The sequence below is a fragment of the Oncorhynchus kisutch genome, linkage group LG4 (genome assembly GCF_002021735.2).
Source record: "Oncorhynchus kisutch isolate 150728-3 linkage group LG4, Okis_V2, whole genome shotgun sequence".
In the NCBI taxonomy this organism is placed as follows: domain Eukaryota; kingdom Metazoa; phylum Chordata; class Actinopteri; order Salmoniformes; family Salmonidae; genus Oncorhynchus; species Oncorhynchus kisutch.
This window is the reverse complement of record NC_034177.2, coordinates 21,445,239-21,461,958: the sequence shown is the minus strand read 5'-3', so window position 1 is coordinate 21,461,958 and position 16,720 is coordinate 21,445,239. Positions and strand designations below refer to the sequence as shown.

Here is a 16,720-nt window from a genome sequence, read left to right as displayed (position 1 = left end):
CTGCTCATATCGTGGAACTAAGAAATATGGCTTTTATTAACGTTGTTTCACAATAACTTTATGCAGTTACTGCTGACATGACTCCCATTTTCTCCAAGAAAAAATTGTGGAAGGACACTTGTCCACATTATTAAAAATGACATCAACTCTTTTTCAAATGAGCAGTTACTGCCTTTTTGCTTGGTAGGGCAGTATGGGTCTCTGCTGTTAGCAGCTATAAGAGTCTGCCAGAAGAAAGGACTCACCTGTGCAGCAGTAGTCATCGATCCTGATGTAACCCGTGTGGCAGACACACATGAAGGAGCCGGGGGTGTTGACACACATGGTGTTCTCCCTGCAGTAGTGTTTCCCCTCTGCACACTCATCCATGTCTGGGGAGAGGTGTAAAGACAGGACAGCTGGTCATGCATGGCCAACCCTAGGATCCTCTACTAAAGACAAGGGCCCCAGATTAGCTTTAAGTCCTCATACAAAGCTAGGGAAGGAGGGAGAGCTCAAGTGTAGTTTTTCTTCATCAGTGGAGAACCTGAGGAGATGGAGGGGGACATTGGAGGCTGTGCGTCTAGGTCTTCCATGTACTCAAAGAACAACATCCTTTACTCATACTTTAGGTTAGGGATGGGCAACTTTGATGGGGGTGGGGGCCATCAAAAATCTTGAAGGGCGACAGTTGCTCGCAGGTCTGCATACCCACATGTGCGTACCTCTCCCCCACCACCACATTACAAGCAAAACATTTTAGCAGCCCACTTTTGACAGAAGATACATTTTTTACATTTTAGAGTTAATTTCGTGCCATGGGGCGAAGAGAAAATGTTGCTGTTTAAACAGCTAATTTCCTGCAATTCTACATATTTTCCAATAGGGTGGAGAGAAATGTTTGCAGGTTTTAATATGATATCTGAGTGAGATATATTTTTGATTCAGGGCCTTCAAAAGGAGGGCCAGTTGCCCATCCCTGTTGTTGTACTGGAAAAGCCAAGTGGTCATGTAGTCAACTTCACAGAACTGTCTATATATTTTCTTTATGCGTAACGACTCACCACAAGGCAGTAGATTCAATCTTTTATAAATGTATTCCTAACCCCATTAGCTAATATAATAAATAATAATTAGGGGGTGCTTTTAAAGTCCTGTTTCACTGTATGTTTAAGTGGGTAACCTGGGTGTGAGGTGTGAAATGGGTTTGCATCCCCCTGAGAGACCCTTGGAGAGTGGTCACAGCAAGTCTTTGTGAAGTACACAAACAAAAAAAACTGTCAAAAGCATTATACACAACATGCAGAATCTCAAAAAGCTGTTGGGGTAAATAAAATGCTCATTTTGTGATTCAACGCAGTGCAATGCAAACAGAGCTCAACCAACAACCAGCGATCTACTGTATACAGTGAATTCGAAAAGTACTCAGACCCCTTCACTTTTTCCACATTCAACAAAGTACTGAGTAAATTGTCTGAATGATTATGTAAATGTAAAATTTGTTTTTGTTTGTCATTTTAGGTTATTGTGTGTAGAAAATTGTTACATTACAGCCTTATTCTAAAATGTATAAAATATTTTTTTTCCCCCTCATCAATCTACACACAATAACCTATAATGATAAAGCAAAAACTAATTTCACATTTACATAATCATTCAGAACATTTACTCAGTACTTTGTTGAAGCACCTTTGGTGAACGGAGCAAGAGTATATAGATAACTCTCCAAACAGAATAGCCTTTCAGACAATTCAGTAGGTGCCACTGCTTTCCGTATGAATTATATGTTTTTAAATGATTCTACATATTACAATAAAAACATAAATCCTCAATAGGTTTCTCTCTAGGCAGCACTCCACTTACTGTGATGCTACATGTTAATTGTCTATGTATTTGCTATGCTATGTTTGTGCTTTTCTATAAACCAATTTCTGTGTTCATGCAAGTGACTGATTTAACGAGTCCTCACACACAGAGCCTTGTTTAGAGATATCTCCGTTTTAAGGTCTCCGCTCAGAGAGAAGAAGCCTTGTGAGGTATTGGTCTGTCACATGCATGACCCAGTATTGGTCAGTCACATGAATGAAGCAAACAATGATTAATGAATTATGAAAGGGAAAAGGGGATACCTAGTCAGTTGTGCATCTGAATGCCTTTAACTGAAATGTGTCTTCAGCATTTAACCCAACCCCTCTGAATCAGAGAGGTGCGGGGGGCTGCCTTAATCGACATCCACGTCTTCGGCGCTCGGGGAACAGTGAATAAGCTAAATCATGCAAGTATGACTTGTCAGTATAAAAGGGAACTAACGGGACTGCCCCGTTCGAGTTTCTGACAGATGTTCACTATAGGGAATTAACTTTGTTGGAACTGAGTGTCTCTGTGTAAGAATTTCCACAATATATTGCTTAGGTCGAAGGAGGCAGAGCATGGTATATTAGGAGGGAGAATAAATGCAACTCAATTTCCTTCATTCAGCAGAGTCTGCAGCTGTAATTGATAAAATCCCAAGGGTCTCCGATTATTTTCAAGCTACATGTTATAATCACTCTACGCAAACAGGCCTCTCAGTAAAACAACTAGGAAGCCATTAGTATCTCTTCAGAACAATTGCCTAAACATTGGTGGGGAGATTATATTCTTTGTTGATTGTGTTTTAATGGGCAAGAGACAATGCTCAACATCTTTTCATCTCTTTCAAAAACCAGTCAGTAATCTTTAAAAAGACCAAAACAAACATGGAAAAGCATCTCAAACTGTTTTGGAAAGCGAAACAATTAACACAATGGAGTGAAAAGAAGCAACAACAATTCTGTCTCAATTCTGTTTAAAAAGCAGTACAGTCATTGTCTGTTTTCAAGGCAACAACCAGAAGTGATAAATCATAGTGAGAATGAAGTGAGAGGAATCATACCAATAAAGTACCTGAGTTTAGAATAATGGACTGGTATGAATGAACTCCGCAGACACTGAGGAATGCAGTGTGTGTGTGTGTGTGTGTGTGCACATGCGTACGTGTGTGTCATGACAAGCTACTGTATATGAATGCTAATGTATTTTACGGAATAAACTCCTTGCTATGCTATCAAGCATGTAAGGAAATGATGGGGGATTTGACTGAGGGAGTGAGTGGGCTTACGCTCCTTCACGACACTCATTAATCTTGAGGAATCTTGCCTCTTTGAATGAATCACCATCATCTATCATCCTTCTCTCTGAATAACAGGTGCTAGTAGTTGTAGCTGTCTCTAATGCTGCCTGACAAACACAGGGGAAGTGTCTCTGGTGATGAAGGATACAGTAGGAGCGCGGTTGCTGTCATATGCTGTTGCTATTTACAGACTGGCCTGGTTTTCAGCACCGCAGGGTGTTTGTCAGCAGTCTTGGCGTTTGCACGCTGTGTGGGTCAGGCTCATCCCAGCAGTGATTGCGTTGGGGAGTGAGCTGTGCCCCTCAGTCAACACCAATTAGCCTCCCTCCACCTTGTGACATTAAAACACACTGCAAAATACACCGGCCAGGTCACAATGCACTGGATGGTACACAGACGCTATCCTTCTGTACACACACAGTCCCTCTGAATGGTAATAATACACTAGATAAATCTTGTGAAGGTTTGCAATGTGCAAATGCCGATAGTTGACTAAATTACTGTGTACTTCAAAATAGAGACGCATTTCAAATTGTCCTTTTGAGGTATAAAAAGAAAAGTGATACTACAGTAATTTTCAGAGACCCAGAAAATAATGATTTCCGTATGAGAAAAACCTACACGATCTGCCCCTTGTCTTTTCTCCTGTGGTAAGAATACTAATAATGAGACTAGCTTCAACCTTTAGAGCGCTTTACTGATGCCTCAATTTAGAGCCAATCACACAGTCCATCACATAGAGTAAGAGCCAAGCTGCTGTGGCTAACATTGATGTTTAATACACCCCAACACATGAAGCTGTGCTGGAAAATACAAATCAAAATAGGTCATATGCGCCAAATTTCACTTTACCTTGAAATGCTTACTTTCGAGCCCATTCCCAACAATGCAGAGTTGCAAAATAAAAAAAAATGTCATAAAAGGAAAAAGCAACAATAAAATAACAATGTGATACAAGGAGTACTGGTAACGAGTCAATGTGCAGGGGTATGAGGTAGTTGAGGTAATATGTACATGTAAGTAAGGGTAAAAGTGGCTAGGCAATCAGGATAGATAAACAGAGTAGCAGCAACATATGTGAAGAGTGTGAAGGAGTGTGAAAGTGTGTCTATGTGCGAGCGAGTGTAGGTGTGTGTGGTGTCAATATGCATGTGTGTGTGTGTGTATGTGTTTGTGAGCATATGTAGTGTGTATGTATGTGTGTGTTGGAGGTTCAGTGTAGTATGTGTGAGTGTGTGGGTAGAGTCTACAGTGTTCATACAGCCAGTGCCAAAAAAAAAATAATAATAATAATAATAAAAGGGGTCAATGTCAATAGTCTGGGTGGCAATTTGATTAACTGTTCAGCAGTCTTATGGCTTGGGGGTAAAAGCTGTTCAGGAGCCTTCTTAATGGCTGCCTTCGCCTTCTGAGGGACTGAGACTGCATCCCAAATGGTACCCTATTCCCTATGTAGTGCACTACTTTTGAACAGGTACCATAGGGCTCTGGTCAAAAAGTAGTGCACTATATAGGGAACACGGTGCCATTTGGGACGCAACCTTAGAGATGGGTTCTGGTGCTTTTCTGTCAGAGAGAACAGCACTTTATCTCACAGAGCAGAGAAAGGCTGGGAGAGGAGTGTCTCTCCCTTTGTCTCTGCTACCATTGCTTCTATGAAACATTTACACAGGAGTGATCTCATATGCTATATTCAGCACATCAGTGACCTAGGACTGTTTTAAAGAGCTGTCTTATCCTCCAGACAGAGATATACCTAGTCCTATCTGACTCCTGCCTGATGGGTGCAGGGAACTGTATTGGGGTATTTTGTATGTACTTTATGTATTGTGTACTGTATGTACTTTATGTATTGTGTACTGTATGTACTTTATGTATTGTGTACTGTATGTACATTGTGTGCAAGCAAGTCTATCAGAGTCCATCTCATCTCTTCTGCGATCTGATAATGAAGCTGACAAACATTTGGAACCTGCCAATTTCAATGTCTGTGTGCATCGGTCTACTGACATATACCAACCCTCAACAGCAAAATGGCATAACTACCTTTGTCCAGACTACTATCTGAACAACACTCTCTCATACACTCACTCAAAACAGCTACAGTGTAAGTTGACGGGTCCACTTATTTTAGCAGGGCACATTACTCAAAATGTAAGTGACTTCCAGAAGCACCCCCAAAAATACATTTATTTTGTGAGAGTTACAATAGTCAATTTGGTTCCTACGCAATTTCAGATGCAAATGCAGTTTTCAGATCACACCTCTATCCAATTTCATACAGAGACCTGGGTCACTCTCGAGGTGAGTGGGCCGGTCCATGCATCAATAGCTAAGTCTATGAATGTAAGAGTGATTACATTCTTCCAGCCGCATCCCTCAGCTTTTTACCGAAACAGTGGCGGGGAACACGCTTTGTTGTCGTTTTAACTGCTGATTGCCCCTTTAATGGAATGGCTGTTCTGAGTCATTCAGTGAACAACTGAATACAGTCATGAATATGGTCAATTTTCAAACATACTACAACACCAAGATAAAGCAAAATAAAAACACAAAAAAAAATAATATGGCTCAATTCTAAATTGAAATATACACACCTAATTTGAACCTTCACGTTCATAACACAATAGGTGTGCAAAAACATTGGACACGTCTTCCTCACAGATTTTGCTAAGCCTTTAGCAAAACTCTTCCCTCCAACATATAGTGGGTTAAGCTGCCTGTAGTGCTGCATGTATTCAGCGGAGGGAGGTCACAGTCTATTTCAGTGTGTGGAGGTGGTGCCGTGTGGCAAGAGCTTAACCTGAAGCCCAGAGACCATACACTCCATTAATTTGAGACCGGGGGCTGATGTCATCTTCAATTATGCAGATTCCCAGAGATGCAGAGAATATGACCAACTGGTCATATTCAGCATATTAAAACAGACTGACATGAGGTCAGGAATAACTGTTCTCTTTCTCACACACATGCCTTTCCCTCCTTAGTTATCTCTGTCAGCGCCAACGAACTTGTAGCCAAAGACATCCCACTGATCTTGGTGAAGGTGACAGAAGAGAGAAGTTGGAGGGAATTTTTCAGCTTGCTAAAAGTAGGGCATGTATGCACACAGGCACGGAGTGAAGCAGTGAGGAAGAAAGCGATATGGAGCCAAGATTTAATGGCTTATTTGCACTAGTCATCAACGTCATGTTTCGATTTAGCTCCCGGAATCCCACATGTATTAATATGAGTTGGGGTAAACACTGTAGATGTTATAGCATGACATCACTGCAGATGAAGCAGTCATCTCGTCTTTGATCATCCCAGGAAGATTCCGTATAGTAAGAATCATACATGTACTGTATGTGGGAAGTTCCACAGAGGGAGGAGAGGGGCGAAGACATCTATATTCACAGTGTATGTTATATAGCATTTACGAGCATGTATTTTAGCAGGCAACCCATGTGAAATTATAATGCCCTTGATGTATTAACACGTTTTCCAATCCTCAAAAGTGGAAGGCCAAATCACATCGCCTTGTGCACAGGGGCATTGTCATGCTGAAACAGGAAAGGGAATTCCCAAAACTTTTGCCAAATGTTGGAAGTACAGAATTGTCTAGAATTTCCCTTCACTAGAACTAAGGTGCCTAGCCCGGACCATGAATAACCAGACCATTATTCCTCATCCACCAAACCTTACACTTTGCACTGCATTGGGGCAGGTAGCGTTCTCCAGGCATCTGCCAAACCGAGATTTGTCCGTTGTACTGCCAGATGGTGAAGCGTGATTCATCACTCCAGAGAACACGTTTCCACTGCTCTAGAATCCAGTGGCGGTGAGCTTTACACCACTCCAGCCGATGCTTGGCATTGTGATCTTAGGCTTGTGTGCGGCTGCTCAGCCATGGAAACCCATTTCATGGAGCTTCCAACTAACAGTTCTTGAGCTGACGTTGCTTCCAGAGGCAGTTTGGAACTCTGTAGTGAGTGTTGCAACAGAGGACAGACAATTTATACGCGCTACAGCACTCGGTGGTCCCATTCTGTGAGCTGGTGTGGCCTACCACTTTACGGCTGAGCAGTTGTTGTTCCTAGATGTTTCCACTTCACAATAACAGCACTTACAGCTGATTGGGGCAACTCTAACAGGGCAGATATTTGACGAACTGACTTGTTGGAAAGGTGGCATCCTATGACGGTGCCACGTTGAAAGTCACTGAGCTCTTCAGTACAGGCTATTCTATTGTCAATGTTTGTCTATGGAGATTGCATGGCTGTGTGCTCGATGTTATACACCTGTTAGCAACGGTTGTGGCTGAAATAGCCGAATACACTCATTTGAAGGGGTGTCCATATACTTTTGTATATATAGAGTAACACTACTTACATGACAGCACTACTTATGAGCATCTCTGCTCATAAAATATCACTGATGCATTCTTGACAGTGATACAATAAACAAAGCTAGGGAGCGTTCTGTATTTTCATACCAATAGACAGTAGAGACTGGCCACAAGCAGACAAAGGGACAAGAGTGGTGTGAGAATGTCAGTGAAATTAAGTCCTTGAATCGGACACTGTACGTATGTCTAATACATCCACACAAATCCCAGCAGACAGTCTGTTTAACAGTATGTCCTCTCTCAAAGTGTTGAAAGATGTAGTTATGTTGCAAAATAAGAATTATGCTGTTACAAGTACCTCACAGTTCAACCAAAGTGCACAAAAGGAAAAGCAAACTGGATCTACAAAATAAATTAACCTGTAGGAAAACAGTAGATCAATGGAAGGTGTTTGTTATCAATTCTATTATTATTTTATGATAATCCTTTATGTACCTTCACAGTATGCGTTGTCATCTCGGAGCGGGCGGAAGCCGTCCTTGCAGCTGCAGCAGACCCCAGCCTCCAGGTTGATACAGTCAGAGTGCTCCACACAGCCGTGGCCCTCCGCACAGAAGTCGTGACCTAGGGCACAGAGGTTACTATAGAAAGAGGACTCATGGATGTAAGCCGTTTTAGCATGGACATTGCCATTGATAGCTTCCACCATTTTAAAGCAATCAACTGGGTGGGGATTCCTATGACTTGGGAGCAATCAGCCAATGAAGAAGAAGAAAATGGACTACTTTAAAATGGAGATAGCCTCAATGGCGCTGCCCATGCTGTAAAAGATGCTCTAACGATACAGATGCAAAGATTAATCCTCTATCCATCTCTATGGAGGTTACACACAGGTCACTCCTCTCAGACTGGGTCTAACAGTCCAGGTGGGTTTCTTGCAATGATTCCAGTCATGATTTGCAGATTATTTTAAGGTTTACATCTGTAGAATATAGGTAGGTGAATGTATTTTCCAATACCTCTGCAGACTTTGCAGCACCTGTTGGTGAGGGTGACCTGCTCGGACTCTGGACAGATAAGTTCAGGACAGGGGCTAGTCATGACGACCCGATGCATGGTCCTCTCCTAGTTACAGGGAACCAATGAGAAACAATATGAGACACAACCCAATGGAGGGTTAGATTAGCTCAGCTGCTAGTTTCCCACAGATTTAATAAGGCTTGAATTTAATTAGAGGCAATTAGCCATCCATTGTGTGCCTCCTTCCTCACTGTGCACATCTTCCCAACTAAAGTGACATAATGGGTCGATAGCAGTAAGGTCTACATATTTCATGTTAGTGTTTAGCGATGTAGTAAACTCTGCACGTCGATTCTCTTACCTATAGATGGATTGGCTGACATCACAAAAATTATGCACTCGCATCGATGAGGTAGAAGGCCGTGTGACGTTATGATTCTGAATGGTCAGATAGCTAGAAACAATGACAAGAAGCTGCCATGTGGAGAATTGTAGGTGTATCGTTTCAGCTCGTTGTAGCTTGTTATTGATGTCATGTTTTGACTCATGTCATGTCTATGCTAATAAGGTAAAATATTCCCTAGCTAGCTAACCAACAACTGTAACTATGCATTTGAGAAACAAGTGCTCATTGTGCAAAAGTATTTCTGTCTTTAATCAACATTTGGAGAGGAAATATAGCTTATAAGCCAAACCTTTCTGTTTTACTCCATAGTTGTGCATGAGTCGGTTTTGATGCTAAACAACCAACCTGTCTTTTAAGATTCATGATGAGTATGAGCATGATATCCAATTGAACAGAGCTCATTGGATAGGAAATGAAACCAGTGTATTTGTCCCCAATTGTATGATTAGACAGTAACGTTATAAGGGGGCTCCCTCTCCCACCATCTCTTCAACAGCTCCGCTCCTCTCCACTCTGTCTACCTGACTGATGCCAAAATAGAGACAAATCTAATAGTTGTCTCTCTATGTTAGTCACTCTCTCCTCAGAAACCTCCTTCAACCAGCAGCAGTCAGACATGAGATCAGAGACACAAGACATGCCAGGCAGCTGTCACCAGTAGTCAGATGGCCACCTGTCTGAGACTGGAGGACCAGGATGACTATTGCCATCACCCAGTCCTTTCATCTGCAGCTTCTGTCTGTAGCTTGTGTCTATGTCTGTATCTGTCTGAGTCTGTATCTTTATCTATTGTATGTCTACATCTGTGTCTGTAACTGTGTCTTTATCTGTGTCTCTCTCAGAGTCTGTCTGTCTGTAGTTGTATCTTTATCCATGTCTGTATCTGTGCTGTCAGAATGCAGGGGGCCATCAGTGGGCCAGGTGAGTGACCTCACCATACACTCATAGGTTCTAAAAGGGTTCTTCGTGGAGGGATAGGGTTCTACCAAGAATTGGTTTGATCAGAAAAAACTTTCTGGAAGACAAGGGTTATTTTTTAAGGCAAACGGTTCTACCTAGAACCTTTAACATCATAATAAACTTTTTTGGAAAAAATTGTTATTTGAAAGGCAAGAAGGGTTCTACATTGAACCATATATAATATTTCCCAGCATGCTCTATTGCAGGAAGATTTTCAGAACTGGTTGTTTTACTGTAATATCTGTTTGTGCATGTACATTGATTGGTTGATACATTTTATGCTACACAATGATTAATAACATACGGTTTTCTTAACTAATCCAATCTGTTGGATTTATTACACCCGTTACTGAGATGGCTATTCCAGTTTAGATGATTGTAGGTCGTCTCAGTAGTTAATCTTTCCTACCCTGGCAGTCACCCTGAATGCAGGTCAAGGGTGATTAACAATTGCACTTCTTGGATATCCTAACTCTGGCTCGATTTCAATAGAATTACACGTCACATTTGCAAGCCAGCATAATGTGACTTGCAGGCCTGATGTGGTCTGTCAACCAGGAGATTCCTAACACTGCCGTGTTAGGGTATAACTGTAACGATCTTCTTCATCTGATGAGGAGTATGAAAGATCGGACCAAAACGCAGCGTGGTAAGTGTCCATTTTAATGAAATATACCTGAACACTGAATACAAAATAACCAAAGTGAAACAATGAAAATCGAAACAGTTCTGTATGGTGAAACACAGACACAGAAAACAACTACCCACAACCCATAGTGGGAAATCAGGCTGCCTAAGTATGGTTCTCAGTCAGAGCAAAGATTGACAGCTGGCTCTGATTGGGAACCATACCAGGCCAAACACATAGAAATCTAACACACAGAACAAAACAGAATGGTCAGGGCGTGAGTTGGGGTGAGCAAACTAAAATAGAGACATAAAAAAGGAACTAAGGTCGGGACGTGACAATAACTAGGCCTTAAAAAAGTCCTCATGAGATATGTAATGTATCATCTTAAATTATACATGTTAAAGGCTAATAACGTTGGTGGAACCGTTCATAGAGGGTTCTAGGAAGAACCCACCAAAGATAAAAGGGTTCTCGGTAGAACCCTTCATAGACGGTATTAGGAAGAACCTTTAGATGATAAACTGGTTCTTGGTAAAAACCCTTCAGAGGGTTCTAGGCAAAACCCTTCATAGAGGGTTCTAGGTAGAACTATATACAGGTGGTTCTTTGAAAAACCCTATATAGAGGGATCTAGATAGAACTCTATGCAAAGGGTTCTACACAGAACCAAAAAGGGTTCCCCTATGGGGACAACCCAAAGAACCCTGCATGGTTGTACAGTACTTAGCACCTTTTTTCTAAGAGTGTACATCTTAATTGTCACATGTTCGTAAACAACAGGTGTAGACTAACAGTGAAATGTTTACTTACGTGCACTTCCCAACAATGCAGAATATATGTATTTTTTAAATAAAATCTATAGGGCCATGCATGAATCCACAGGAGATATATTTGATGAGGATGGATCAAAACCCTGGAGTGATTGACATGCTGTGACAGTTTGGTACCCTTACGGAAACTCAATTACTCAGTTCTGCCCATTTACTTTCCCCTTAGAGAGCAATAGATAAAAATGGAGAGTTGACAACCAACGGATCAATACATTTAGCTGATGTTGACGGCCCACCACAGTCTCTCATTCAGGCCTGATTTAGCCCCTGGCCTGAGGAGCGCAGCAGGAATCACTATTTAATGAGGCTGTCATACACATCAAGATGAAAATGAAAACACTGAAATACACTTTTAGCGCTTGTTTGCTTGAATTATTGCATTTTTTCAGAAGAGTTGAAGGAGTTTTAAGCAAGCAGTACTGCAGAAAAACAGTTGTATGTTTTTATTAGGGCTGTCGTGTTACTTACCCTGCACTCAGACAGCTGGCATCTGCCAGAGTTATAATGCACCGCTTTCTGATCTCCCTCCACCAACTCTTCTTCTCCGAAATGGCATACAGCTGAAAATATAAACACGCCATGCGCACACACACACACACACACACACAAACACACTTTTCAGTATGGCAGTCTGTGACAACCTGTGGTGGTGTGGAGACACTGGGATCAGGCATGGCAATCTTTATTATCAGAAAATAGAATTGGAGCATTGGACTTCAATGTCACTCTTACTTGGGCAGAACATCATATTAAATGTGTCAGTTTGATGTGAAGGTTTGAGTGGATAGGCTACCTGGTTATCAGAATTATTGGAGGAAAGCACTATATAGGACTAGCACTAAGCCACTTCACACTTCAATCAAACTGTGAATTTCTACATCTGCACAAGAACTACAGTAGTAAAACTGAAAACTGATACATCACATTCAGTATGTTAGAATGGTGATTACAAGTAAAATCAATGATGAACTTTTGACAACGCAATTAAACCTTGTGGTTGACAAGTCATCAGAACGAGGACCTAGCTCCTTGCCTCCCGCTCCGTGGAGGAGGATACTGTACAATATGTCAACAGATAAGGTTTTAATTTGGAGAGGGAGCTGTGTCTGTGTGTCTAACACCAAAGCGAGCTCAATAAACCCTATGTTTGTCTACCTAAGTGAGATAAGCGCTGTACACAGAGACACACTAGCAGGAGGATTAATACCAGTGTGTTGATGTCAGATTAGGATGTTTACAGGCCTTATGACCCACTCCCCCAACGCAGTGCAGTTGGGTATGAAGTGGGTATGGAGTGAGAGTGTTTACATCAACACAGCCTGATTAGCTAGCTAATGGAGGTTTTGTAGAGTGTGAGTTTGAAGTGAATTCAATTTACATGTGAAAGTATATATGTACTGTTTAACCCACCCAGGCCTCATATACACTACCATTCAAAAGTTTGTGGTCACTTAGAAATGTCCTTGTTTTTTAAAGAAAAGCAATTTTTTTTGTCCATTAAAATAACATCAAATTGATCAGAAATACAGTCTAAACCGGTGGTTCTTAACCTTGTTGGAGGTACTGAACCCCACCAGTTTCTTATGCGCCTTCACCGAACCCTTCTTAATTGGAAAAATAAAATATATGTTTTCAAATTCAAAACATATTTTACTGGTGCACAAAATGAACCGTGCATCAACGTCACTGTGTTCAAAGAACAAAATCATCAAAACATGATTTTCAAACAAAAACAAAAACATAATAATGAATATTTGCTGCAAATCAATGTAACTTCTGCTGTTGCCTTTCAGAGACCAGTTCAGAAATGCGCAGCTTCACCTTGGCAAGTGCCAATCTCATGTCATTTTCGCAAACAAAGTATGTTCCTTTTCTTCATTTTTAAGTCCAGCATCCTCGAAAAGGATATGTTGTAACAAACGGTATGAAAATCTCCAGAGCTTTCTTAGCAATAACAGGGTACGTTACCATTTGTTGACACCAAAACGTTGAAAGCATTGTTGTTCTGAAGAGTTGCTGTTGAACCTGGCTCTGCTGAATTTCAATGATTTCATCGAGGTATTCATCATTGACATCTGTTGTGTCAACACTAAATGTGAACGGCTGTCTCACTCATGCTGGATATGACTCTCTTGTAGGGAAGTATCCGTCGAGACTTTGCAAGCTCATCTAAGTGCGTGGCAATTGCTTGCTTCAGTTCCGAAGGTACAGAAATGTCTCCGATTCCAGATACACCTTCGATCTTACTTACACAGTCGTCCAGCAGGGGAAAGTTTGCGAAGTTATCGTTCTCTGTTCGTCGTTTCCATAACGGTAGATTTTTTTAAAAGCCTTCAGGTTTTCCTCCGCGTCGATGATGTTGACTCCACCGCCCTGCATCTTTTGATTGAGATGATTGAGAGCTGCGAAGATATCAGCCATGTATGCTAAAATGAGAATGAACTCAGAATTCTTTAAGCAATCTGCATGACAATGTTGGTGCTCTTGCAAAAACAGGGCTAATTCCACACGCACGGCAAAAATCACGATTCAGCACCTGTCCCCGGGATAACCACCAAATGTTAGAATGGTACAGAAGTACCTCGAATTCAGAGCCCATTTCTTTCCACAGCGCACTGAAAAATGCGGTGCCTCAGAGCACTAGTTCGCAGATAGTTCATGCATTCCACTACAATTTTTAATACTTCTGCCAGTTTTGGAGGCAAGGTTTTTGTTGCCAACGCATGCCTGTGCAGAATACAATGCGTAACAATGATGTGTGGTGCATTGGCTTTGACTAGCGCACCAAAACCACTTTCTTCCCAGCATGACTGGAGCTCCGTCCGAACAAACTGCAGAAACCATATCCCACGAAAGATTGTTGTCTTTGAAGAAGTCATCCACAAGTTTCTTCACATCGGCTGCCTTAGTTGTTGTAAGAGGCTTATAAAATAAAAAATCTTCCTTTATCATGTCGTCTTTCACATAGCGCACGAATACAGCAAGCTGGCTTAGATTGGAAACATCTGTGGTCTCATCGAGTTGAAGGCTGAATTTTGCCGGGCTTGAAATCAGATCTGCAACTACTTGAGCCAAGATGTCTTTGCTCATGTCCTCTATTCTCTCGCTGATGGTGTCATTTGAAAGAGGAATTTGGAATAACTTAACTTCAGCCTCTTTTCCCAGCATGATATTCGCCATCTTCAACACAGCTGGTTTTACGAGTGTTTCACCAATGGTGTGTGGTTTGCCCTGCTTTGCGATCAGGTAAGCAACTTTGTGCGATGAAGTGAGGATCGGTTTGTTGATGGGTACAAAGCCGAGAACAGGCAGAGTAGCCTTTTCATCGAATCTGGATCTCTTCACCTTGAATTCAGCGAGCGTTGTGTTCTTGTATTTTCCATCTCCATGCAGCTTAAAGAAGTATTCTCTTAGTTTTGCCGGTGCAAATCATGCAGTTAGGACGCTGACTCCCATCACGTTCCGTTATACATGTGAATCCATATTGTACATATTCGTCCAACCACTTTTTTTGCTCGACATAGTAAGTATGAAGGGATTAAAATATTCAGAAAGAAATCACAAGACATACCATCACGACAGTCACAAGTCGACTACTGAGCGCACCAAATTCCCTGCAGCACAGATAGGCCAAGCGATGTAGCGTGATCACCTGCAGCCAATGATGGCCAAGCGGGGCGTGTCATCACGAATCATATGAGTCGGATGTGTGTCTTGACCTCCGCCGAACCCCTGAGACTGACTCAATCGAACCCAGGTTAAGAACCACTGGTCTAAACATTGTTAATGTTGTGAATGACTATTGTAGCTGGAAACGGCTGATTTCTTTTATGGAATATCTACATAGGCGTACAGAGGCCCATTATCAGCAACCATCACTCCTGTATTCCAATGGCACATTGTGTTAGCTAATCCAATTTTATCATTTTAAAAAGGCTAATTGATTATTAGAAAACCCTTTTGCAATTATGTTAGCACAGCTGAAAACTGTTCTGATTAAAGAAGCAATAAAACTGGCCTTCTTTAGACTAGTTGAGTATCTGGAGCATCAGCATTTGTGGGTTCGATTACAGGCTCAAATGGCCAGAAACAAAGAACTTTCATCGGAAACTCGTCAGTCTATTCTTGTTCTGAGAAATGAAAGAAACAGATGCCTCACAAGTTCTCAACTGGCAGCATCCTTAAATAGTACCCACCAAACACCAGTCTCAATGTCCGTGAAGAGTGAAGTGAACAGTGAAGAGGCGACTCTGGGATGCTGGCCTTCTAGTCAGAGTTCTTCTGTCCAGTGTCTGTGTTCTTTTGCCCATCTCAATCTTTTCTTTTGATTGGCCAGTCTGAGATATGGCTTTTTCTTTGCAACTCTTACCTAGAAGGAGTGGAGTCGCCTCTTCACTGTTGATGTTGAGACTGGTATTTTGTGGGTACTAACCCACTTTTGACTGGTACTGTATATATAAGGTATAGGTAGCCACAAAAGAGACAAAAACAAGAGCCATGTCTTATTGAGAGCAAACAAAGTTGAGAGAACCTTTGAATATGTGACATACAGCATGTATAGATATAGGAACCTAATTTGAGCCAGATTGCTACAGCAGGAAAATAATCCTGCAGTAGAAGGAAATGTGAATTATTATGTGGATTATAATTAATGAACATTTTTGTAGGGGTTGATACATTTTGTCAGGGAAAATCAAGTGGAAATTACAAACTTCAGAAGCAGTGTTACGTTCGTCTGAAAGAATGGACCAAGGTGCAATGTGGTAGGCATACATTTTTTCTTTATTAAAAATGACACCAAAAAACAACAAAATATAAACAAATGTCAAATTCTGCTGGGCTAACCGCAACTGTGCAAAAACAAGATCCCACAACAGAAAGTGGGAAAAGGGGCTGCCAAAGTATGATTCCCAATCAGAGACAACGATAGACAGCTGCCTCTGATTGGGAACCATACTCGACCAAAAACAAAGAAAGACAACATAGAATGCCCACCCCAAATCACACACTGACCTAACCAAATAGAGAAATAAAACGGCTCTCTAAGGTCAGGGCGTGACAGTACCCCCCCAAAGGTGCGGACTCCCGGCCGCAAACCTGAACCTATAGGTGAGGGTCCGGGTGGGCATCTACCCTCGGTGGCGGCTCCGGTTTGGGATGTAGCCCGCGCTCCCTACGCTGATCCCTCCGCTTCTGTGGAATCGGACCGGGGACCGTCGCCCGAGGCTCCGGACCGGGGGCCGTCGCCGGAGGCTCCTTGCCCTGGATTTTCACTGCAGGCTCCGGGCCATGGATCATCACTAGAGGCTTCGAACATGGAGCCGGAACAGGTCTCACAGGACTGAGGAGACGTACTGGAGGCCTGGTGTGTGGAGCTGCCACAGGGCTTACCAGGTTGGGGAGACATACTGGAGGC

The 16,720-nt window shown here is 42.0% G+C and overlaps 1 protein-coding gene across 1 annotated transcript in view; it reads right to left on the bottom strand.

Annotated features, from left to right (window-relative positions):
- LOC109888625 (protein kinase C-binding protein NELL2) overlaps positions 1 to 16,720 on the bottom strand; it is a 101,715-nt gene that overhangs the window by 43,960 nt on the left and 41,035 nt on the right. Inside the window, exons 10-13 of the mRNA XM_020479782.2 lie at positions 11,773 to 11,864; positions 8,477 to 8,582; positions 7,953 to 8,081; positions 246 to 371 (exon numbers count right to left, since the gene is read on the bottom strand). Coding sequence (XP_020335371.1) covers positions 246 to 371; positions 7,953 to 8,081; positions 8,477 to 8,582; positions 11,773 to 11,864 — 453 coding nt within the window. The remainder of the gene's footprint in view (positions 1 to 245; positions 372 to 7,952; positions 8,082 to 8,476; positions 8,583 to 11,772; positions 11,865 to 16,720) is intronic.